At 35.2% G+C, this 25,688-nt stretch overlaps 1 protein-coding gene across 16 annotated transcripts in view; it reads right to left on the bottom strand.

Moving 5' to 3' along the window:
• The window catches only part of SYNE1 (spectrin repeat containing nuclear envelope protein 1), a 286,028-nt gene that overhangs the window by 198,978 nt on the left and 61,362 nt on the right, over positions 1-25,688 (bottom strand). For 12 of the 16 annotated variants that reach the window (XM_048936121.1, XM_048936120.1, XM_048936124.1 and 9 more), the window contains 12 exons: positions 25,400-25,420; positions 25,041-25,133; positions 23,739-23,917; positions 21,618-21,814; positions 21,373-21,482; positions 13,331-13,438; positions 12,394-12,531; positions 11,660-11,824; positions 7,656-7,768; positions 6,924-7,092; positions 3,452-3,548; positions 1,739-1,941 (listed from right to left, as the gene is read on the bottom strand). In XM_048936121.1, the coding sequence (XP_048792078.1) occupies positions 1,739-1,941; positions 3,452-3,548; positions 6,924-7,092; positions 7,656-7,768; positions 11,660-11,824; positions 12,394-12,531; positions 13,331-13,438; positions 21,373-21,482; positions 21,618-21,814; positions 23,739-23,917; positions 25,041-25,133; positions 25,400-25,420 (1,593 nt within the window). Of the gene's footprint in view, positions 1-1,738; positions 1,942-3,451; positions 3,549-6,923; positions 7,093-7,655; positions 7,769-8,185; positions 8,405-11,659; positions 11,825-12,393; positions 12,532-13,330; positions 13,439-18,207; positions 18,250-21,372; positions 21,483-21,617; positions 21,815-23,738; positions 23,918-25,040; positions 25,134-25,399; positions 25,421-25,688 lie in introns of those variants that run through there. The other 4 variants (XM_048936122.1, XM_048936134.1, XM_048936128.1 and 1 more) reach the window with 3 other exon arrangements.

The raw sequence follows: 25,688 nt of genomic DNA, 5'->3' as shown, positions 1-25,688 counted from the left end.
CCCCCCCCCCCAACTCCACTGAGACAGCCTAAATAATCCACCCACTATGCCAAATGCTTGCCTACACCTTGTAGGCAAGCACACACTCATGAGTTGACAGAGAAGACAAACTTCCTCCCTGCATCCCTTTCTTTTTGCTCTCCAGGAGGATGGGCAGTTGTTCCTAAGAAAAGCATCTCCAGGCACCGTTGCCACAGCTATATCAGTAAACTGAGCAGGATTCAATCACTCTCTCCTGATTGTCTGAGTTATTTAATGGTTCATATGTTCTCTAACATCATTTTGGCAGCTGCCCTTCTCCCAGACAGCACACAATTCAGTGTAGCACACAGGGCAATTACTGTTGCTAGTGGACTAAATCAATGAAGCCACCTTCTTTAGGAAGAAAAATAGAATAGCCAAAAGGATGCAAGCTGTACAAGTCCACTTAGTCCTCAAGACCAATGAAGGGGCACTGAACTGTTTTATTAATGGCTCTTAATCTACTCTAAAAATACAAGACTCCTGATCTGACAGCGACAGTTCTGTGTCTCTTCTTTCTTCAGATGTAGGTTAAGAGAGGTGCACGTTATGAGGGAATTGTGACTAGAAGTGCTAAAGAGGCATCACAAGTAAACAAAAAAGTTGTAGAAGAATTGGCTTGTTTATCAATACATTGCTGTTAAATTTTAACTACTTTACAGGAGAAAAATTCTACTGCATACTGATTTTTTTTTCCAATTTTTGGGTGACACAGGTTCATAATAAAACAGAGAACCCAATGACAAAGTTAAGAAATCACTTTCTTTTGCAAAAAGAACAAGAGTACTTACTTGAAATAATACAGAGACAATGGATAGAAGATGAAAAGTATAAGTTCTATGCCTGGGACAGAATATGCTGGTGTTTAGTAATGCAGGTAAAGGTTTCAAATAAACACCAATTAAATCTTTATATAATATTACTTACTCTACCATACTCTAGGGAAACTGCTTTAGTGAGGGGTTGGACTAATTGCTCTCCAGAGGTACCTTCCAACCCCTACAATTCTGTGACTACTGATGTATTTGTAGTTTTACAGAACAAATATTTGAAAACGTTTAAAAAGTTTGCCATATAGCAAGGAGAAGTTACCGTCTTTCACTTGGAACTCGAGACACTTGGCAATGACAGTTGTATAACCATACAAACCCATAAGTACTGTTTTAATAAACAAGAGTTAAATCTGCTAATCAAAATTATCCTTGGAACTAAGTGAACATTATTCCATTATTCATATTCTAGATTCAACATTAATAATAGAAATAACATATGTATCTCAGTCTACAGGTGGTTTATATTACCTCTTCATAACTGTTAACAATTTTGAGGCAATAGAATATATTTAATATATTAGCATTCTGTGAAGAATAACACTTTCGTGTCTAAAGGTTTTCAACACAGCTTTTAGAAACTCTTCATATATCGTTAACATTAAAAGTAGCTTCTCAGACTAATCTGTTCTTATGTGTGTGTGTGTGTGTGTGTGCTATACAAGTAAACATTGAGAAACTGATTATCAGTATAGTGTGCCAGAAACTGAAAAATATTCTGAGTAGTGCAATAAGGATTTATCTATCAATGTACCCACTAAAATTTGCCATCATGAACATCTCCCTCTTGAATGACATTTTGTAAAATAAGCTAAGGAAATGCAAAAGCACATTCCATATTTCAAATTTTACAAAAGTCTTATTATATATTTGGAATTAGTTCATACCTTTTTAGACTGTTCAGTCTGATTAAGCATTTTTTCAGCATCCTCCAACCAGGCTTGCAGACCTGCCACAGTGCTGCTGTACCTGTCCCAGTTAGCAATTACTTCTTCCAACATACTTCTTACACTTCTCACCTCTACCGAGAGGTTCCTCCACTGTGCTGTTGTTTCACTCATGAATTTCATCACACTCTCAACTTCTTCCACTAAGATACAGGAAAGACATTATTGATGTTCATAATTATTTCTGTGATACTTCATGTTATGCTACGCTTATCTAGTCTCATCAGACAATTGTATTTGACTAAAACTGCTATTTCAGAAGAGTTATTACACACTCTGTTCACAGTTCAAATTTACTGCAGTTATTTCTGAGAAATTAAGCATTCACCTTAAAGATTGGGGAAAGTACACAAAATGGTAGAAGCACACAAGGTAAGTATGCAAAAATATACAAAACTTTTGCTATCACAACAACATTGGGACCGTGTTGATTAAAACAGTAACACTGCATACTCTGTTTAGTGTTTGTTTCTAATCTGTAGCAAAAGACATCAAAAATTTTCTTTACAAGAAAGTAGAAGCATGTAGCATACAAACTATGTCTGCATGCAAGAGCACTGAATTAAATTGGCTTTCCAACATCTTTAAAACAAACTGTGAATTTTTTTTGTCATTTACTTTTTAATATTTTCACCACTGTAGTCCTTACTCCAGAAAGAAGAAATAGAGGTAAGGAAAAGAACCCAAGTAAATCTTGAGACTTCATAAGTCTTCATATGTGCAGAATACTGAAAAATTAGCTTTCAGCTAAGGTGAACTCTATTTTGCACTGTTTCTGATTTCATGTAAGCGTTTACTTACCCTTTGGAAAATAATTTGCTTTTAGATTTTTTCATATTATTGAATAAATCTATTAATTTTCATTATTTTTAAGAATATCTTGTCAATTATGTAAAACTTGAGCTTAATCATTGACTTAAATTTCTCAACAGAAAAGATATCCATTTCCTCCACAAGTCTGCTAATCATTCTGGAAGCTGCAGCAGTCTTCCACAGACATTGCAGTGTAATTATCTCAGTGGAGATTAAAGTGAACTCATGTCTGTAACTATCTTGGTCAAATATTGCACTTCTGCATTCTCCCACAGTGCAGCAGTGCTGTTCAGGAATTACTGGAGGTATCTGCTGAATTAGCTGCACATTTGTCTCATGTATATCCAATACAACTGTCATTTGGGTTCCCCTTATAATCTTTCACAATTAATGAAGAAACATAAATCAGTTAGGAGATACTTTTGTTACCACAACAACCCTGGGACCAGCTCATTTGACGTTTCTTTCTTAGTGAATTAAGCAAAGGTGGGGAGTGCCCCAACCACTGAAACATGCCACTAATTGGTTCACTGACACACTACTGGGCACAGATCAACAATTCAGAAGTTAGAACGGACCAGCAGAAAGTATGATCACCACCTTCTGAACATTAAGGAACTTAAAAAGTAACGGGCTGCTCTGTACCAGTTAGCCTTATGCTAGAGAAAATGCAAAATTGCTATCACAACCTGTAGACTTTCAGGTGGATTCCAGTTGCTATACAGCTCTACTGCATGGAATAAACAAGCATTAGATGATTTTTTTTTTTTTTATAAGGAGATATCTATGTCTAAAGAGATAAAATATCATCCCCACAACAATAGAAACGCAGGCATTTACCTGAGCCATTTGCTTTGGCATACATTTCAGCTGCTCTTTTCAAGATCTGGTATGTAACCTCGTATTGCTCAAAGAACTTACTGTTTTCAATAACAGACTGAAAAAGACATATTACAATAGAGAAAATAAATATGAATGTTAGAACACATCCTCTGAAATTACACCAGGAGAGCAATGACAGCTTTTAACTTATTTCTTTTATTTCATTTATTTATGAAATTTTAAAATTTCATCTTTTCAAATTAATAGTACAGTAGTGTTTCCCCTCACAAATTGAGTTTATTTACTTTGCCTATGGAAAGAATATTTAATATATTATCAGTGTGTTTGAATTACTGAAATACCTAGAATATTATACATGGAACATGCAGAAACTGAACAATTAAAAGTTATATGATCAATGAAAAAATAATTTAAATTTCCTCCCTTACAGAAGGCTCCCACCAAAAAAAACCAAAACAAAACAAAAAACACACAAGAAAACTGCTAAATGCTTAAAAACTTCCTGGATTTTGTTTTAAAGAGATGAAATGCACGTGACTTATTCTTCAGTTTGCTTCAGCTATCACTGCAAGTGGTAAAAATAAGATTAAGGAAACAATGAAGAAAAGATGCTGCTTTCTGAAGTGCAAAACACTTCTCCTTTAGGAGTGGTGTTTCCACTATGCAATATGGTACAGAATAATGAATAATTTATATGGAAATATTGTGGCCACAAAGTTCTCTCTCTTTATCATTTATACCTTTTTATCATTGATGCCAAATGGCATTGATTTTTTAATCTGTCATAATGTTTCTTCTTCAAATGCCCTGTATAATTATACACCTATGTAAGACAAAATTATATTATACTGTATCTTCCATTATCACTCAAAAAAAGGGGGAGAAAAAGAATCCCTTTTTACAGGACTTTTACACTGCCCTCCCTAAGGTACTTAGCTAGAGTTTTGGAGTGATTTTATAACCTATACTACATGCCATGCCTCCAGCTGCAGATCTACACATCTAAGGCAAATGCATTTCCATTATGTACATACAAGTTCAGAAATGTCAAAATAGACAATCTTATTTATACAGCTGTAAGTTTGGTAATACGAGGTTTTTAACAGTACTAAAGTTTCAATGTTTAACAAAAATTTTCTAAGGTCAGTGTATTTTGAAAAGGAAAGTTAGATCTTGTGTTCATCAACCCACATTATGTAAACATGATAAACAGTTTTAAAAATAATAAAACCGAACCTTGTCAAATACAAAGAACTATAACCTCTACCACGGACATTTGACAAAATTTGACTTTTTTTTTATTTTTACTTTTATTAAACCAATACACAGACACTTCATCCTGATTCAAAATCTCTTCATATGAAAAGATTGTACCAAACTGTTTATATGATACTGATCACAAGTGCAACTACAAATATATTCAAAAACGAAACATGTAAATTTACTGAGTAAATTTCTCCCATCTGTCAAGGTCCCTTAAAAAATATTCAGATATTCCCAAATCTATACAGCATATATTGCCAAAAAATGTATTAATACAGTGATGTCAAAAAACAGTGCTATGGGTTAAAAGCCATTGATTTCTGTATCCAGTATCACCATTGCAGCTGAGACTTTGGTACAATATATTATTCAGTTTGATGATGTACAATTTGTACTGACCTTTATTTCTGGTATATGACACATAACTGAAAAGATGGAATAAATTAGCAAGCAACAATTTTATTTTTAACTACAGTACACAGATACTTACTGGCCATGTGTTATAATTCAGAACCTAACTACCATTGCTCTTAGAATGCTAATATAGCTCTGGCAGACAAACATACTCTTTTTTATCGTTTTTTGGTTTTTTAATTTCCTGCTAATATAATCACCGAAGGTACTGATTACAGCTTTCCTAGTTAAGACTCCTAATTAAACAGAAAAGAAACATTCAGCTCCTGCTCCTAGAAACTTGGCTGGACTGCCAAAGAAAATATTTTTCCATCATTGGACGCTTAGAAGGAAATATAAAGTAAGGTCACCAGGAATGAAACTGAGCTCTATCTTTTTGTCTCACTTTCCTCATTTTTGATGTCACACAATTTCATAAATGACAAAAGGAAGCATTTTCTTTTCTCTAATAACCAGCTCAATATTAGTGGTCAGAGAGCATAGAAATAGCTGTGGTAATCATGAAATAACATGCAAATTAACCACTTAATGTTAATTTTAAAGCTAAATATAATAAGAAATCAAGATAAAATAATTCAAAAATTAAGATATCTACTCTTGCATTATTTCTAGACAGCATTTAGCAGTCTCTGAGACAACCTTGTAAAGCATACAAACGGACCGTAACACCTAGCTATTGCAAAACTCTCTAGCAAATTTTCTATTGTAAATGTTTACCCTGAGCTTCGCAGATTTAAAACTAGGCTTAATTCCTGCAACATTTGAATCTCTAACTGCTAAAGCTTAGACATAGCAAGGAAAAAGTATCAATAGCCTTCAGCTCTCACTTTGTGTGAGGAACTTAGAGTTTCAAGTTTGCTTCTAATGCAATGAAAACCAGCAGGATATATGGGCATCAGTAATTTTCTCTACAGTGTCCTGTCTCTGAACACTTGTATAAGTGTACAAATTCTTTCCAAACTGAATTCTCCTGTGTAATTTTCATCATATGGATCATGTAAGAGAGGAATAATATTTATCCCAGTCCTACTTTTGAAATAGTCCCTCATATCCTAATGTAAAGTGATGGTACCATCCTACTAGACGTTTGACAATGCAAGCAAGATTTTCACAAGACACAGCAGCATATGACTAAATGGAAACATCAGTGAGTGTTTGTAAGTCAATAGCCTCTGTACCTTAATGTGATGTATGGATGATGCAAAGTTGGAACAATTTCTTTGAAGAGGAGAAATAATGTAAGTGGATAAGTAGAAAAACCATGCCTTAAAAGAAAATAATTCCCCAGCAAATATAGTACATTCAACAAATACGTGAAGCCAGCATTACATTTTTTTTCCTCCTCATTTGGAGGACCTTAATAATATGTGAACTGTGGAGGACTGTGCCCCAAGAACCCCTTCTATTTCTGCACTTAATTCACATATAGCCACAATAAAGTGCATCTATGCAGACGTAGAACAAGAAACTGAATTCTCAGAAACTATTATCTTAAACAAGTAAAAGTCTAGGATTTAGAAATTCCAGATATTTTTAGTAAGCTAATGGTCAGACATGGTTAGCAGTTGAGACATTATTTCTTTTCCTGAGGAGGTAGGGTAAACTACAGCATATTGATTTTTAACATTTTCCTCCAGGGGATTAAAGAAACACTGCTAAGATACTCTATATAAATGCAGTTAAAGGTTTTGACTGACAAGTCTCATTTGTCTTTCAGTTTTTATTAAATTCTAACAGTCTCAGATGAGAATATTCCAGAAATAGTGACAAAGAGATGACAACTCCAACTTACTATGTAATTTTGCAGAAGTAGTTCCACTGAGTCTCTTCTTCCGTATTTAATAATCCATGATTTTAACTTTGATTCTGCAAGGACTAAGAGTGACAGTAGACGGTACTTCAGTTCCAGGAACTCCATTTTCAACAGATGGAGCTCAGACGAAGAGACAACAAAATTAAACCTAGAAAATGAATCATACTATAGTAAAACACATCAATAATTTTTTCTTCCTTCACCCCTACTCTTTTTTCCCCCCTTTCAGTTTTTCCTGAAAGCTTTATTTACAGTTCAGATATTTCTCTAGTCTTTCACCTAATTAAGCTTATCAACATTATGTTAGATGATCATTCTGATAATTATTATTGAATAGCAAATAAATTATAATCCCGTTTATTCATAAAAATAATCAGTTTACATTACTAAGTTTTGCAAAGTCATTTTTCTTAAATTCATTCTGACTGTTGTTACATAACATTTCTTTCATGGGCAAATAATCACAATATTGATGTTAAAAAAAGGTATTTCTCCCTAAAACACAAAGCTTATATTGATTCTCACCAATCATTAACGTACAAGGCTTTTCAACAAATTTTCATTTACATTCAGGGAAGGTTTTCCCTCCAACATTTACGTGCTTGCCATTAAGAAACATTATTAGAAAGCAATTTGTACACGAACAGGTTAAAAATCAAACAGGTTCCTTTTCATCCACAGAGGATTTTCATTTTGGGTTGAAAGCCTTACCTCTCTGCCATATCCTCTAATTGGTCAGATGGAACAGGCACTCCATTAACAGACCTTGCCCCGTGGATCTCATGGAATGTCTTTTTGTGACCTTCTATGTTTTTCAATAGATCCTGATTTTAAAGAGAGAGAGACGGAGTGAGAGAAAAAGGGTAGGGGAAGAGATTGAGAGAGAGAGACAGAGAAAAGGCTCACAGTAGGCTATCTAATAAGCACATTTTGAAGCCTGTACTGATGACTCAATGTAGTTAACTATTTGATCGTGCTCTCACATTTGCATGCAACGGTATGCCTACCAAAAATCATTTACATTAGGTTGAACATTTACACAGGGAATGCCTCTGTTAAAGCCATTTCTCACAACTATGAAAGATTTTAAAGCAGAGAGCACACTGCAATGGTTTAAGAAAAGAAGAAATCTTAATTGTATTTTTAAAAAAATGCCCAAAACGCAGTTTGTAAATACTCTAATACCACCATTGTACAATCATTCTAAATTTACTGTTTACATCCTTACAGCCGATACTAACCTTTGTTAAGTATTGATTCAAATTTTCAGCAACTAATCTGTATATACAGACAGAATCCAGAGGTCCTTATGTAATTATGTATTCAATATTCAGTGAACTTCTCACTCTCAGCCTCAAAGGATTTCAGGATTGCTCTCTATATATTACACAAATGAAGGCAGAATGTGGTACTCGACCAGTATTCCTGTGATAAGAATTGTACCAGCAAAAACCTTACAGCAGAGCACATTTCAACTGTAACTAAGCAACACCGCTTCAAACAGCCTCCTGGAGATTACATATTAAAATGAATGACTGGCAGTAGTCTTTGCAGAGATACGGTAACAAAAACGCAAAGTGCCTAGTGGCCAAGAGGACACAAAATAATGGATATTTTGCTGCAAACAGACAGCTTCTGGCTCAGAGTGCTCAGAAACCTGTGAGCAGAAGGGAATCATACAAGGTTGCCCCCTTCTCACTTCAGGGAACAAAGTTTATGGTCTCATATCGATCACATCTCTTGGCTCTGCCCACCAAATAATCACATTTAGTGGCCCACCAATGTTTTCACTGTTTTCCACTTCAGCCAAGACCTCATGGTGAAAGAAATGAATCAGGCTTTCTCAGATGCAGGTGGTGGGCTGGTATTACCATGGGGAAAACTCCACTGAGGATATCCTGTGACTAACATACGCTCACATGAAGGAATGACTTGGAACAGGTATCACTTAACTGAATTTGAGATCCTGCCCAATGAAGAGGGATTCTCCTAATAGGTAAGAGTAAAAATAAAACAACTGTTCTATCTAATGTCAAAAAGCCTTTTATACAACGTACTCACCAAGCGAAATCCTGCAGTGCAAATTAACCCACAAAGAGCACATTGTCCTGAATTTCTCAATCTTGGTGGAATTAACTAAAATCTTAAATTCTTGCTTAATTCCCCAAAGGTTTGTCTAAGCAAGCTGGTACTTTTTGTGTTAGTATCAAATGGACCATAAGGTATAAAATTCAATCAAATAACTCATTATTAGATAAGACAAAGATATAGGGAAGGTGATGATGTTATCTGAACAAACACATAACAAAAAATTGAAAAACTTTCTGCCAAACAGTGACTGAAAAGAATTTTTGATTTCTGATACTACCCAGTAACACACCAGGATACGACAGTGCAAATCCTAGTGACAAAAAAAGCTCCAGGAGCCAGTATAATTATACAAATTTATGCTGAAGCTTTCCCTTTCCCGTGGAAAAACTCCCCTGACACAGGCGAGCTTAAGTCAGTTAAGTCATTTTTAAAGTAGAAATCATCCAACACAGTACTTCTGATGCTTGTTTAATACAAGCTTTTTTTAAAATGAATTTATTAAGATAAGGTGTATAGTATTTACACTGTAAAAGCAGAAGTATTTGACTTGCTTTTTTTTCCCCAATGAAAGTTGAGTCTTATGAATCCTGAAATACTTTTATCAAGAAAACTAATGAAATATAGCCTTATGAAAGGATAGACTTTGAAAGATAACAATGAACAACATCTTTCACACAGTTTTCAACATTATTTTGGTTAAAATTTATTAGCTACCACTTAGAAGAGCTATTCTATAGCTAGTTCTAATTAAGAATAATTGGCATACACAACAACTGTCACAATTGTTCCAAAAAGTCCATGAAAATTACCAGCTTTTCATTATATGGAATTACTTTTACTAAAAAGCGTTACATTTCCATTAAAAAATTCCAAGACCATACCCATAAAAATCAAATGCACATCCAAACACAAGTTTTAAAACATCAATGATAGAAAAAACAAACCAACAAAACACCACCACAATATGAGACAAAACTGCATTACTCTAACAAATGCAGCCTACCATACCCCATTTCTTTCTCTTTTTTCCTTCATATTTGCTGTTCCAGTTTCTTTTATCACCTCTCCAACGACTTTTCCCTATAATTTTCTCATATTTATTGCACTGACAAAGCTCACAATTTTGGTTTTAAAAGAGAACATATACTCAGCAAAGAGTAATGCCAATGATATTTAATATTGTCTGGAAAAATTCCTCTTTACCACAGCAGAAGAGACTTCTTATGCTATTTATTTTTGCAACACAATAGTGAAAAAAGTGATTTCTCATTATTTCCCATCTTAGCAATATCACTTGCAGTAACCAACAGCACACTTAGTATGTTTGTGCTAGTTATTGTGTTATATAGTTATATATTGTTACTATATTATATATGTGTTAGTATGTTAGTATGTTCGTGTGATATCTCAAAAGTGGAAGTAGCCACAAAACAATCTTGAACATCACTTGTAAAATATATAGATAACACAGCTGAAGTTATCATGGAAAAACATATCATTTTGAGCTATCACAAAGGTGACACGACTGACACCAACTAGCCTTCAAACAGTGAGTATTTGGTTGATTTCACAGAATCATAGAAATACCAAGGTTGGAAAAGACCTACAAGATCACCCTGTCCAACCATCCAGCTATCACCAATAATACTCACTAAACCATATCCTTCAGCACAAAAACCGAACATTCCTTAAACAACTCCAGGGTCGGTGACTCCACCACCTCCCTGTGCAGCCCATTCCAGTGCCTGACCACTCTTTCAGAGAAGTATTTCCTAATATCCAGCCTGAATATCTCTGGTGCAGCTTGAAGCCATTCCCTCTGGTCCTATCACTGTTACACGAGAGAAGAGGCCAACCTCCAGCTTACTACAACCTCCCTACAGGTAGTTATAGAGAGCAGTAAGGTCTTCCCTGAGCCTCCTCTTCTCTAGACTGAACAATCCCAGCTCCTTCAGCCACTCCTCATAAGACTTGTGCTCCAGACCCCTCACCACCTTCGTTGCCCTTCTTTGAACCCACTCCAGGTCTTTAATGCCTTTCTTGCAGTGAGGGGCCCAAAACTAGACACAGTACTTGACGTGTGGCCTCACCAGAGCTGAATACAGGGGGATAATCACTTCCCTGTTCCTGCTGGCAACGCTGTTACTGATCCAAGCCAGGATGCCATTGGCCTTCTTGGCCACCCAGGCACACTGTCAGCTCATGTTTAGCTGAGTATCAATCGATACCCCCAGGACCATTTCCTCTATGCAGTCTTCCAGCCACTCTGCCCCAAGTCCATAGTTTTGTCTGGAGTTGTTGTAGCCAAAGTGCAGGACTGAGAATTTAGCCTTGTTGAACCTCATCCCATCGGCTTCAGCCCAGCTATTCAGCCTGCCCAGATTCCTCTGTAGGGCCTCGCTACCCCCAGGCAGATCCACACTTCCAGCCAACTTGGTGTTATCTGCAAACTTAACAAGGGTGCACTCAGTGCCCTCATCCAGGTCATTGACAAAGATATTGAAGAGGACAGGACCCAGCACTGACCTTGGGGAACACCACTCATGACTGAATAATAATCACAGAACATTACAGTCTTCAAAATAATGAAATAGAGTGCATGGAATCAATGCATCTGGACCTACCTTAAGTTGTTCAAGCTTCCGGTGTATAATATTTGCTGTCTCCTCATGAGCTTGCTGAATGCTTACTTCTTCTCTTAGAGCAGCCTCTGCTCTATAGAGCCAAGCACCTATGGTACCCAAAGGTGCAGGAAGAGATTTATCAAGGAGTATGTGCCAGTCAAACAGCTAGGAAATAAAAACAAAAGCATTCAACTTATTTCCTTGCTCAATTAAATAAAGAAGCACTATCAGTCACGAACACTGCAATTTATTCCTGCTATTGCAATCAGGTAAAAATTAGCCTTAAAGCTTCATTTGTTGATACAGCATTCAGTATTTTTTGCACAGAAACATTCTTTAGTTAAATTAAAAATGTTGTATTCGAATTTTTAGTTAGTGCTAGAGTCACTAGCAATTTTCATTAAAATATTGCATGCCAAGTGTGCATTGTGCACACTCTACAACACTTTCAACATGTCTGTGCACTGCTAACACAATTTCAAATAAAAGGAAACCTTAAAGTATTTTACTTATCTTTAAGTTCATATTCTGTCTACGCATGAGCAACTATTAAAGACGATGATGATGAAAACATTCACAAACCAAATACAATATAATCCAGCATCCCTGGAGACATGGTCCATATTTAGTTTCCAAATGCCCAACAAAATTGATAGCAAATGGTTTAAAATTATAAATAATATAAAATTCTCATACTTAATAAAAAGTGTGTAACATAATAGTTTTCAACATACCCTGGAAGAGACTCTGTCCCACGCTTGCTTCACTATAGCTTGATCAAGTGATAATTTACCATCTTTCCTTAAGGACTGAGTTACAAGTTCAATAGGTTTCCTTTTCATCTCATACTGGATTCTGAAATGCTTAAATGACTGCACAAAGAGAAAATCAAATCAGTGTAATACAGAGTCAAACAAATTCTGTAATATTTATGGTATACTGGCACCTGCATGACAATTTTGTACTGATAGCAGTTTTAATACTACTCATAAAGGAATATCAGTTAACGCTTGTATTTATAGCCCTTGTTGAATTGTGTTTTATTTAAATCTGAATCCCCAGCAAAGTATGTGTAACACTTAGGTATTTCCCTTTAGTTACCAGAGGCCTGAACCCTGTCCAAAAGTAAATAGTAATTGAATAAAAAACTAGCAAATGAATTAAATGCTAGTTGAGACAGATAGTGATTGTTTTTAGGAAACAGTTAAGTTTCAGGAAAAAATTTGGGTCAAAATTTCTGCTATAGGTTTAGACATTAACTTTTGAAAGAAGGGTTAAAAATGAAAAACTAAGCCCTGTCCTCTTCACCTGTCACCTCACCCAGCTTTCAGCGATACCTCCCATTTAAGCTATATAATGCAGGATCTGGAAAGACTGTACAGACACATGCTCACTTCTAACTAGGACAGACCTTATTCATGCTGCTAGAAAAAGCTCTCTGCAAGGAAAACCATCTGTGCACTATGTAGCAAAGTTGGAGCTGTCATAATTCCTCCACCTCAACATTCCTCAACAAGAAGTAACACAATTTGAATCCTTATTTCTTTGAGCTACAAAACATAAAATTGCATATATGTACAATACATCAAATTGCAGATGGTATAAAATACTGCAGTGCCACAGAATGGTGACAATAACATCTTATTCCAAAAATCTTTCCCAGTTGCTTACCTGATATTTCTCCTGTAAGCTTGTTTCTGCCACCTGTGCCCGTGCTAAATCTCTTTCAAACTGTTCTGCCCACACTCTTAGGTCTCTCAGCATCAACTTGTCTTCCTTCTATGATTAGTACAACCACACAAAAAACATTTTATCCTATTAGTACAGGTGTCAGATATAGTCCAGAAATGAACATCTCTGTAGCAATTAAAGGCCATTAGTTATAGTGAAAAATCAATGGAAACCTCTGGGCCAAGTTCTCTCCTTATTTTCCTTCATATAGTCTAACTGAAAAGCACTTGAGTGGAAGGAAGAACTCAGCATTCAGATACAAATCTGAGAGAGCTGAAGTCATGACTATTTGGGTCATTACTGTGTCAGAAATACTACTTGCAGTTCTCATCTGCTTTTAAATTAATAGAAAGTTCTGATATAGAAATATATCACAACACCTAATTTTAGTTTTCCACATACATTCAAAGGGAATTTCAGTAAAAGCTAATTGATTTGAGATAGGAAAGGATTTATTATCGTTTTATCAGTTTATGGCTATTTTATTATCTTGTCTACTACTGAACTACTGCTTGGGGTGCAGCAACATTAGAAAAGAAAGTGCAGCAGTATGATCCAAGCTTACACATTTATTTTCTTAGTGACTTCAGGGCAATCCTTGACATCAAGTTATATGTACAGAAGCTAAAAAATATTTTGGTATAGAAGGTTTTAACAACAAAAATGGAAGGAAACTAAAAAAATCTGATTCTGTTCAACTTCTTTTGCTTCCATGACATTTTATGGTTTTAAAAACAACATACTTGTTTTAAGTTCTGCTTTAACACTTCAAGTCTATCATTGGCACTGGTGCTTGCAAGGCTGCTCTTCAAAATGCAGTGCCCTGATAGTGAGTAGAAAAATACTGGTAGGAAATCTCAGGTCTTTAAGCACGTTATATTAGAAGGCTAGCAGACAACAGAAAGTTTTTTGTTCACTAAGAACACTAATCTTTAAGTAGGATACAAATGTCCATCTCAGATTTCCAACTGATGAAAGACATGTTCTGGCTACTATTTAGAAACCACTTTTTGAAAGTAAAAAGGCTATATTACTGTAAAAGTGGTGACTGTCAGAAACACATCTATTAAAACGAACAAACAGAACACATATCAGCTATGAACATAAAATGAGTGACTAAGACTAAAGCATTACATAAGAGAAATAAAACTAGACCTTAACCATTTTAACAGCTTAGAAGTATTGCTTCATTTCAGCTGAGAATCATCTTAGATGTATTTCTGCTAATTCTCATACTGATCCTCTACTCAAACCACTGGTAGTTGGCTGGACAGAATGTGCATAATAGAATGTGCAAATATCACAGGTATTATACTTGTTAACTGTTAATTGGATATTGCAGCAAGATTAACACTGTGTTATGGCAGCTGCATTGAAATAAATTTCCCTATAGCTCAGGTTCCTGTCTTCTGATGTGCTTAGGCTGCTGCCTGAAAAACAGTATGGGACATCTATGACACTTCCCTGCTCCAGCTATTTCAAAGCTGGCATTTCCTTTACTTCACAGAAGGTTCCAAGATGCCAGAACTCCTACTGCTCCCAACTTGTCACATAATTTAAGAATAGAGAAGAAAAATAAAAGCACTACTATTCTTGCATGATAATTTGCTCTGTGTGTGGAAAAATAATGTCAAGATTCTTCAAGACAAACAGCAAATTCGTGATTGCTCCCATATGAGGAAAAGAATATAAGTAGAGAGAATTCTTAACTCATTTAACCACCAAAAAACCCTAAAATCTTTGGAATTAAGGGTACTCCATTCACTACAAATGATAACTTTAATGATAGACTACTGAAATATCTGTTTAGCAGTCAGCTCCATGAAGCCAATACAAAACCCTGCATCTTAATGGATTTAATCTACAACAATCCTAGTAATTGAAACTTTAAGTAAGGTATTCCTGAAGTCAAGAAGAGAATGAATGTTTAACAATACTGTGTATACTGCTTTTAGTTCACCCTGTAACTTCAATTTTGTAAAGCATGGGATTTTATTCTCCATGGATTACGTTCTTACTGCTCTGAGTCACTAAAGATAAGACTTTGCAAGAGCATCTGTGGCCACAACTTTTTCTACAGAAAAACAAAGCAGGTATTTTGCAAGATTTCTATTAACGTGGTTTAATTACCTATTGCTAAAATTGAATCTGACCAATTCTTTCTAAATAGAATATCATCAGCAACTAGAGAACTTCCACAGCACCTAAGTATAAAGAACACAGGAACAGCCACATCTCTCTCAAATTACAGTACGGTTTCTCTGAATTTAAGTGAGGAGATAAAGCTGAGAGGTAACACTGAGTGTTTTGTGATTTATTTAAATATTATTACTATTCATTCAAACAATTATTTGCTTGCTTAATCGCAGAAGATGAAAGCATTTCAGTAACTGCCTCACTGGACAGTGTTAAAGACATTGCACAACACAAGAAAAGCAGGATAGGCATATCATTCATATAGATATTTATTCATTTTCACAGCTTTCTATTTCAGCATATCACTTGTCACCTGCAAACTTGATTCTGTGGTCCTTGTTTGATATAAAAACATTGTAAAGTTTTGATTTTGATAACCAACATAGATTTCTTGGGCACTAAGAAACCTGCCACCATTATTCCCCATGTCTGATGAGCTAAATCTCTTAATACAAGACTTTCATTAGTGACTAGTAGTTCTTAGTCTTAATAAAAAAATACTAGTGTTCTCACAATACTTAACTGTTTTCTAAAGCTTGCACACCTTAAGTAGCAAACAAACAGAACATAAAGTAAAGGAAAACATCAGAGAAATGTAAACGTTTGTTCTCTCCTCAGTATGAGGATATTCTATCCATAATCAAAATTATTTTAACTTCTCTAAGCCACTATGGCTTATTTTCTCCATGCTACATCCAAACAGCATTTTAGAGTATTAATTTATCCTCATGTCATTCTAAGAGCATTCACTGACTTGCAGATAGGAACAACAAAGCTGGAGTACACAACCACCAAAGAATATGAATGAAAAACATCAGAGAAAACTGCTTATTAATTCCAAAATGGTAAGAGGGCAAATTTAAATTTACATATTAAGTTTTTTGCCTAGAATCGGAAAAGCTTTTTTTTTTTTTTAACTGAATTCTGATTTTAATTAACAAATTACATGATACAGAACTTTTTGGTTTTTATAGAGCTAAAAATACATATCTGCATTTAATGAGAAACTTGACAATATACTTTTTTGAATTCTCTAATATATAATTATTAACCAGAAGAACTGTTCAAATTCTCAGGCACAGCATGGATAGAACTTTCAGACAGGAGCTTTTGAATCTAAAATAATTTATCTGTTTTTCAGAGATGCTGAATTACCGTATTGCCTATTTGCTGGAAAAAAAATAATCAAGTCACTTTTACTATGTGTATATATGAAATCAATTAATTAAGCTATTCTTCTTGAAAACACTGAGTTATATGCATGTGTTACTGTTAGCACAGAAAGACTCAGACTGACAACAGTACCACAGATGCACTCTGAATGCTGAGCCAAGCATCACCTTCAGTAACGAGCTATTAAAGGCAGACAGTAAGCTACTGGAAGAACTCAGGAAGTTATTTTTACAATCGCTGCTGAGGAAAGTCCTCTTATAACTGGGAACTCTGATGGTAAAAATAGGTTGGAAATGATGGGTTTATCATCCGATTTACTTGTTCATACAAGAAATGCTTTACAACAGATATATTATGAAAGAGTGTGCTTCTTCTGTCTGTAAATTCATAGTGAGATAAAGTAACTTCTACCACTTCACCTCTTCACTATCTTAAGCAGCAATGCAGGAGTACGTAAGGCTAAGATTTTATATTTTATATTAAGGTCCACTCAAAGCTGCCTGAACTTTTGCTTGAATAGATTGAGTGGGAATAATTCTGCTATGGTTATTAAACTTCATTTCAGTATATATGGGTTCTTATACATGCACAGCATGAGATGAACAGTTGATCAACCTATTTCTTACAAATTAGAAAAAAAAGCCAACACAAAGAAACTAGTGTTGAATAAAGGTAACTATCTGGACCATGTGAGACTACAAACAGAACTGACTGGCTACAATGAAGGCTGCTGTTTTCTTCATTACATCTTCACTCCTGCAATCTTCTAGTTTTATCTGAGTGTTCTGAAATGTATTTGAATGTATCTGAAATTTGTTTGAATGTTCATTTGATATATAAAATTCCATCTGTTGGATTTCTTAAAACTTTCTAGTATTATCTGAGAAGTTAAGTATTTAAATGTCTAAGATAGTTACAAAAATATATCCTTTAAAAAATTCATAACTCACGTGAGAACAAAGAGCTGAGCATATCATGCGATTAAACATGAATGCTCTCTCTTTCAAACACACATACCACATACACTACTTACACAATCATATATTCAGTCTAATATCTACTCTATAAACCTAAGAATATATGACAATAACAATCTAAAATGAAAATAGATATGAATAGATAAAACAATTCATAATTTATTTTCTTATGCTTATATCTATAATTAAGAAAGCATAGCCTGAGACTTACTATAAGTAAGTTGACTTTTCTGTATTTCTGTAAAATTATTTGCAAAATTAGGCATTTGGCTATAAGGAATAGCTGTTGTAAGAAAGTAGACTTAGTCTCATTATGTTCATCTATTTCCTCTTGTGGAAAGAATAATATGAGGGTAACTAACCAATGTCTATTAAAATATCCAAAATCAAAAGTCCAATATGTTCAGGATAAAACAAAAAATTATGAAAGGCCCAAGGCAGGCCCATTATTCTGGAGCATATTATCCTTACCTTAAATTTCATAAAAGAAGTGACAAAAGTTGGGATTGATTGAAGTTCCTAGCAATATGAAACAAGTAAGAAAACAAGAGGAAAAAGAAAAAAAAAGCAAACAAAATAAAGCAGGTAGAAATTCCAGAAAGAGCAATAAAAGAGCTATATGTGCAATAATGCAATTAAAAACGTTCTTAAAATATTATCAAATGCATGTGCTATATCTTGTGAAGAAGTTCTCTACTACATCTGATTTCTGGATTACTAGTCACTATATGATTTGTTTCATCTGGAAAAAGCAGTTACTTTAGAGTAACCGATTATTTGTGATGTGTTGTTTACACAGATTCATATATGAGCATGGCTGATCCAGGCATGATATATTAGACTCCCTGTAATTCTGCTAATCCATCACTGGCAAAATTCTCATGCCTATCAGTAATCTATGTCCACTCTGTACCTGACACTCTAGTCCTGTCATTCATAACTGTCAATTCCATCACCTTTGCCCTTGGATCAAAATGATAGCATAAAACAACTTCATGGAAAAGAGATCTAAACGGAGCCAGCTCATTGCAAAACGTGTGTCAAGTCCCATACCCCAGTCATTGGCTCGACACAGTGAAATACATTGAAAAAATGATATTGGATAAATATAAGCTCTCAAGTATTCTTGTTTAAACTTTCTGCAAACTTGAGTCCTCTATTCCTATAAACTTTTGTATTTGTGACATATGCCACAGGGAAAGAAATTTTTTTTTTTTGTACTGTGGGATTCTTTATGATTTTTTTTTTTCAGAGAGATTCTGTCAACAGATAATCAAATCTCTTACGCAGATTTTTTTCTCTTTAAAATATTTGATCTATTCTCAAGAAAATCATGATGAGTTTGGCAGACTATACACAGATTCCAAGAAATAATATGACAATAGTTTACATAGGATTAATCCATCTTTAAGAATCTACAATCAGCAGAGATAGACACATTTCTAGACGGTCATTTTTCTTAAGATGAATAAATTGTCTTAACAGTGCATAGCACTTCAAAAGAACTTAAACTACCTTAGATGAACCTGACCCTTAGTTAGTGATTGATAAAACAGTCTTGGAATCTGATTAAAAACAAATCCATGCAGACTTTATTTTCCTGTGAGTGATATACTCCCTCTATTCTTAGTCTTTTCCTATTCCCCCTGAAGTCTAGTATAAGAAAATAATTATCACAGTGTTGGAGTACACATACCTGAGAGAGTGTCAAGATTATTATCTGCTAAACTCCTAAAATTAAGCACTTTCAGGTTGTATTTCATCTGACCTGTGTTATGTGCTTGCTACAGAACAAGATGCATTGAGCAGCAGATGTTACTGTATTTTTCTGCTTGTCAAAATAACTTAGATTGACTATATCAGCAGTGAATCCTTAGTCAGATGACTCCAACCTCACAGTAAGTGCACATGGGTGGCTTTTAATAGCACAGGAGGTAGGTGAGAGGTGAAGAAGATTACTGACTTTCTCTTCCCCTGCCCCTCAGCCAACTCAGGTTCCAGTGTGTTTCTTGAAGATGTGCTGTCCACACAAATTCCTATGCTGCCCAGCTTATAAGATATTGCACTGGAAGAAGTGAAGTGGTAATGGAAGCTTGCCCTTGGTGGTCAGAAGTTCTAGCTGCTTGTGTGGACATCTCTATAATTAAAGAGTCTAATATTTCACGCCTAGATTAGGTGTGCTATGCACACAAACACAGCCATAGTGTAGGTGGCAGAATAATCAACAAATACTTAGAGTCGTGTGGCTAGGCTGGTATCTGCAGATCACACTGCTAGAAAGATTATCACAGTGGAAAGGGATAATCAAAAATAAATGAAAATGGTCACTTGTGTCCTGGGCTAAAAGGAAAACACCAAAGGGAGGAATCTCCAGGAAGAGATCCTTCCTCAATGGCAGTCAGCTCTTCAATGGGGTCTAGAATAGGTGGAGCCAGACTCCACCCCTTCCAGTTACACAGCTGAATTCCTTCACCTGTGCTCCCATGGCTGACTCAGTGCTTGCCTCAGGTGATCAATCAGAGGTTCAGGCCATGATTCAATAGTTCACACACAGCCAAGTCTATTGGCAGCAGGTGTTGCATTGTGCGCCATGGTATGGAAGCAGCAGAACAGTCTAAGCCTGTCATGGGTCAGAGAAGGAGGCTTTAGTGTTCACTCCCCCTGTCTTGCCAACTCAGCTTCATTACTCAGTGCTATGGCGCTGGTACATTTACATCCTCAGCATAATTTTGCAGTAAGGAGAAAGAAGAATGCCAATGACTCAGGTGCTGGAATCAGACAGCAAAGCTACAGCTACTATACAGCTACTGCAAAGCTATTAGCCACACCTAATAAAGCCAAACATAGCCAGAAGGAAAGAGATTCACTCATTTCAAAGCTCTTCTGTGACTATCTGTAAGGAAACCAAAGAAACAAACAAAAGTATTGCCTCTTTCTCTCTTGCTGGGGCTGAGCAGATTGTCTCAGCAGTGCTTCCTACCATTTGGCATGAAGGAAGTAAATGATCAGGATTAGGGAGTGAGTCACAATCACTTGGCATCTCTGAGTACAATCCTTTGCACTACATCCAAGCGTAAAGCCAATATACTATCATACTCAAAGCACAAACAAGAAAAACAAACAAAAAAATTCCTTAGAGCAAGCAGTCTAATCTTATTATACAATAGAAAGAAATCCAAGTCAAAAATCTTAACTGCCTCTCAGGCCTAAAAGTCCACAAACTACCTCTAACCGTACTCTAGGACAACTCCTTTTCCTATCCACAGATCCGCTGTGATAGAAACAGAAGTGATGTGTTGCTTCAGGCAACAAACAGCTTCAATGTTTTTAGTATTATGTTTGAAAAGCTTTCAAAAAACAGAAGCAAACCCCAATGGATCCTACCATTTACTGTATCTGTTTCGCCTTGCTTTGGCTGAAAGGAAAATCTCAGCAGTATCACCATTCTCTTTTCTCCATTTATGCAATACTGGTTCCTTTATTCTCAGTTAATCTTTTAGTTTTTTTTTAATTGTGCCTGCTTTTCACTTGAATTGCAGATCAAAACAACATAATAAACTATGAGGGCTACAAAATGTGTTTAGGAAGCACACCCTGTGATAAACCAATTTCTGTAAGTATGCAAGAGAAACTTACATCATTCTCCTGCACATCAGCCATTGTATGATGAGGATCAGGATAGTACTTCAAAAACTGGGCTACGTAGGTCATGATAGACTTTTCATCTGGCTTGTCAACATTCACATCTATACAAGTATAGAACACAGTACAGTAAGTGATAGCTAAATGGCAGAGAATAATAGTTAAAAATTTAAACACTATAAATCAGCATGCTTGGTTTAACTCATTCAAACAGTTCAAGCATTTTTAAATTCAGATACCCTCTGGATCAAGGAGCCTCGGAATCCCTAGCTCTGTTTCTGCAAGTGTGAAGGCTTCTTCCAGGTTTTCCCTGTTTGATCTTCCTTTTACTTTCTCCATGTCTACTAAATCCGGACGGATAGCATGAATAATGGAATGAAATGCAACACCACTCCTCCAACTTTGTCCAAAGTCTTTGATTTCAATTCCAACTTGCCTGAAGAAAATGAAAGAGAAAATAGTTACTTGTGTAAACATCAAGACGGGGAAATCCAGAGTGGGAAAGGATGCTTCAGACAATGACTGCTTATCATTAGGCCTAAAGCACCTTTTGTTCCTATAGGGCTGGTCAGCTCTGTGACAGCTCTATCTGTACACTGCATAAATTAAACAGAATCTTTTAATATGCATACTGCATGTGTCTCCAATGAGCTCACTAGTGGCAATAAGCCTAATGAAATACACCAAGTGACACACGCAGTCTGTGGATGTATGCAGTTCTTTCCACTGCTCTCCATGAACAGAGAGTAGTTTATAACTCCCTGAATTGTAACTACCACAATTTAGTTAAGTATATGAGCATCATACAAAAATAAATACATAAGAAGAATGGCAGTAATCGGCTGTCTTTTAAAATGAAAGCATTAAAATATTATAAATGACATCACTGGGTGAAAAATCAGGTGAAAGTGTAATGCAAATATATTTTTATTCTCATCAAAAAACATGAGTAAGACTATTATTTCCTCCAGAATTCTTATATTTTCAATGAAAAATGCACATAAGCAATGAAGAAATGCCAATAAATACTGAGAGAGGAATCAGAAGTGAATCACACTTCTGACTGGTGCTTTTAAAAGTAATTCTGAAAAGTACAATTGTCCACAAACTGCAAGCTTCCTCGGAAGACACACTTGACATTAAGGTAGTCTTGCCATTGTGAAGTTCACAAGAACAATAATACTGCATGAATGTTAATTCAAAGACCACTGCAATCTGTGAAAAACTTCCACAGACTTCAATGTGTCCTCAGCTAGCCTAAACGAGGAACAGGCAAAATGTTCTATCCTTCCTCTAGATTTCTTGCAAAACATTTAAAACCATAGTGTTGAAAATGTGATTTACAAGCCTCTGTTTGTTTGTATGTGTTGATGCGTCTAGAAATTGCAGCTGACCAGTCAGTAGAATGTCCCTTCCTAACAAGAGCTTAATAGGAAAAGTGCCGAATCAGACTGTATTGCACTAAGTTTTACTGTGTTCTACCTGCTTATTGGAAAACCGGAGGAAGTCTGTGTCTTTATATTTCTTTTGTCAGAGGCACTACTCCAAAACTTTTCATTTTCCTTTACATTAATGCATGACTTTTTTCCCCAAATGGTGCTGATTACTTAATTAAAAAAAATCCTTTTATTTACAAAAAAAAATATTTTAATGTCTTTTTAAAAAAATTCTTACAGTGGAAGCCATTAATTACTATTATTTCTTTGACCAAATATAATTTTTTTACATGAATTTTGGAAGATGAGCAATCTTGGAATAATTCTAATTCTACAAAATACAAGCAAGATGTAAGGTTAACAAGGAATAGGAGAATAACTCTGAAATAAATTTTGTTTTACTTGGCACAGACTTTGTTTAAAAATAAAGAAAATTCAGGGCAGTTTTATAGTAATATGCCCTTTTTATCTCAAAACTGCAGAAGAATTTTCATGATTTTTCATCACCTGCCTTTTGACAGGAAGTGTTGAAATTCAGTGCAGAATTCACATGTGCTGTCACTGAGTAATGCTGTCAGTGTGGGGCTCGCATTATAGCATCAAGTGTTTGGGCAGCAGAAATAATGCACTGTCATTCAGATAGCTAATGCCCCTTTCAGTTCCTCCTTCTGTCAAAGATAATCCCATTCGTTACTTGGAGCCTATAAAATGTGATTGCTTGTAAAACTAGTGCAAATTCTAAATAATCACTTGCTTGTTGTTATAGCAGAATAGTTAGCAGCCTCTGTTTCATAAAGAATATGATTAGAGGCCAGCGCTATATAAACACACAGCAAAAGGATAGACTTTGACTGAGAAAGTTTAAATTCTAAATAAAAAGTTCCCACCTAAGATAGGAGTTTAATTCATCTGTAAGTTACTTACCTTGCAGCTGTATACTGGATCCATTTTAACAAAGCCTTCTTGGCACTTCCTTGGACCTTGGTTACCACCTTCCGTTTGCTTGGGGGACTTGCAGTTTCTGAACTGACAACACTCTCTACAGAGGACGCGCTGCTAGACAATGACTGCAGCTGTGGAAGATTGCTGGTGAGCTCTTCAATCTGTGAAAAAGAACACAATTTAATGGATGTTTGTGAATAAGCCGCTTAATTTCCACCTGTCTCTTAAATAATAAACTAATAGGACTGACAAAGTAAAGTTGGGAAGAAGGTGTCACTTTTAGATGCTGTATTTTTTTAACTGTGCTTCAAACTAGGCTCAAAGATTTTAATGTATGTCTGTACCTATAGAATGGTTGTAATTTCTGAAATATGGAAAACCTAGCAATCATTGACCTTCCTGACTACATACAGCTACAATAAAGTGCAAGTGTGTTATCTAGTACAACAAATTATCATTGAAATGATTGACAATGGCTTAAATTGAGCTTTAATGCACATTATAAAATGGTTCAGTAATTTCAAAGGACACTCACTAAATTAAAGAACTTAAATGACCTTGATGATCACCCTGATAGTTCTTAATTTAACCTTGTACTCTTGGCATAAATTTAATTGTGGCTCTGCTCAGATGTAACTCATGATGAAATAATCCATGTACTGTAGGCAACATGCTTTAGTAAAACTTGCTGAGCATTTACAGCAGTTATTTGCATCACAGTTTCCATCAAAAGTAAATCATTAACTTGACTGACAATCTGGCTGTAACTCGTAAAAATTATATCCAGAGGATAGTGTAAGACTGGTCTCCATCTAAACAGTTTACAGCTATTATCCTTGCAAATATCTTCATGTTCCAGTGAAACCAGCATGTTTACTTGTATTACGTTAAGCTTAATTGCTGTCTGACATCACGAGCACTGGAATTAGATGGAGTACAATCATCAACAAGGTTGGTAATGGTGCTTATAAAAAGAATCCAAATTCCATAGTTTTCTTTTCTGGGTTTTGTTTTTTTTTTTTTTTTTTTTTCCCATTCTTCAGAGATACTGGAAGTATGCATTCTAGTGATAGAAGAAAGACATTCTATGCTCATTACCAAGACAGGTATCTTAGTTTAAGCAATGTGAAACAGCTATATCTGCTACTTTATTCAGCATCAGATCCTCAGTTAGTTATAAACTATCAAACATGTAATTAAATACTGAAAATGCACTAGTTCATTTGCAACAATAAGCTCTACCACTGTTTGAGGAAACAACACTGAATTTAAAAAATGTTGTACCTGAAAATATAAAATTATGGTCCACACCAAGCCAAGCACAATAGAAGGCCGACCATCAGCAATATCAGTTGAGTTTATGTTGACAAGCTTTATCTATTTAGGAAAGAAAACATGTTATCACTACACACAAGAAACAGTAACAGTTACAAAAGAAATAGGTTTTATATTTTAATACATTTTTGTAACAAAGAAGTTTCTTACTATGAAAGTATCCCATAATTATGTAATTTCACTTACGTGTAAGCTATACATAATTAAAGAGTTTTAGGTCCATAGCATGCTAATATTGTAGAAATAATATTTAACTTTTGTAGAAAAGATAAAAAGAGATAAAAATTACATAAAAACATTGTACAAACCGGAGATCCTCGGTATACAGACTAGCATGGGAAGTAAAAGGAAAAAATGTTACAAAATAATGATTAAGTGATTAAGTAAATGTGTTACTTTTAAAATGTAAAGAAAGCATCATTTTGCTTACAACTTAGAATATGATTAATAAAGAAAACAAACTGAATATTCCATAACAGCTTTTAAATTATGTAGGCTGTCCTTGCTTCTTGTAACAGGTGTAGAATTGACCAAGAAAACAGCGTTTTATAATAAAAAAGAAATAAGAAAAGGGGAAAAAAACCTTAAAGAAAAAAA

Source organism: Lagopus muta, chromosome 2 (assembly GCF_023343835.1).
Source record: "Lagopus muta isolate bLagMut1 chromosome 2, bLagMut1 primary, whole genome shotgun sequence".
Classification (NCBI taxonomy): Eukaryota; Metazoa; Chordata; class Aves; order Galliformes; family Phasianidae; genus Lagopus; species Lagopus muta.
This window is presented reverse-complemented; position numbering and strand designations above follow the sequence as displayed.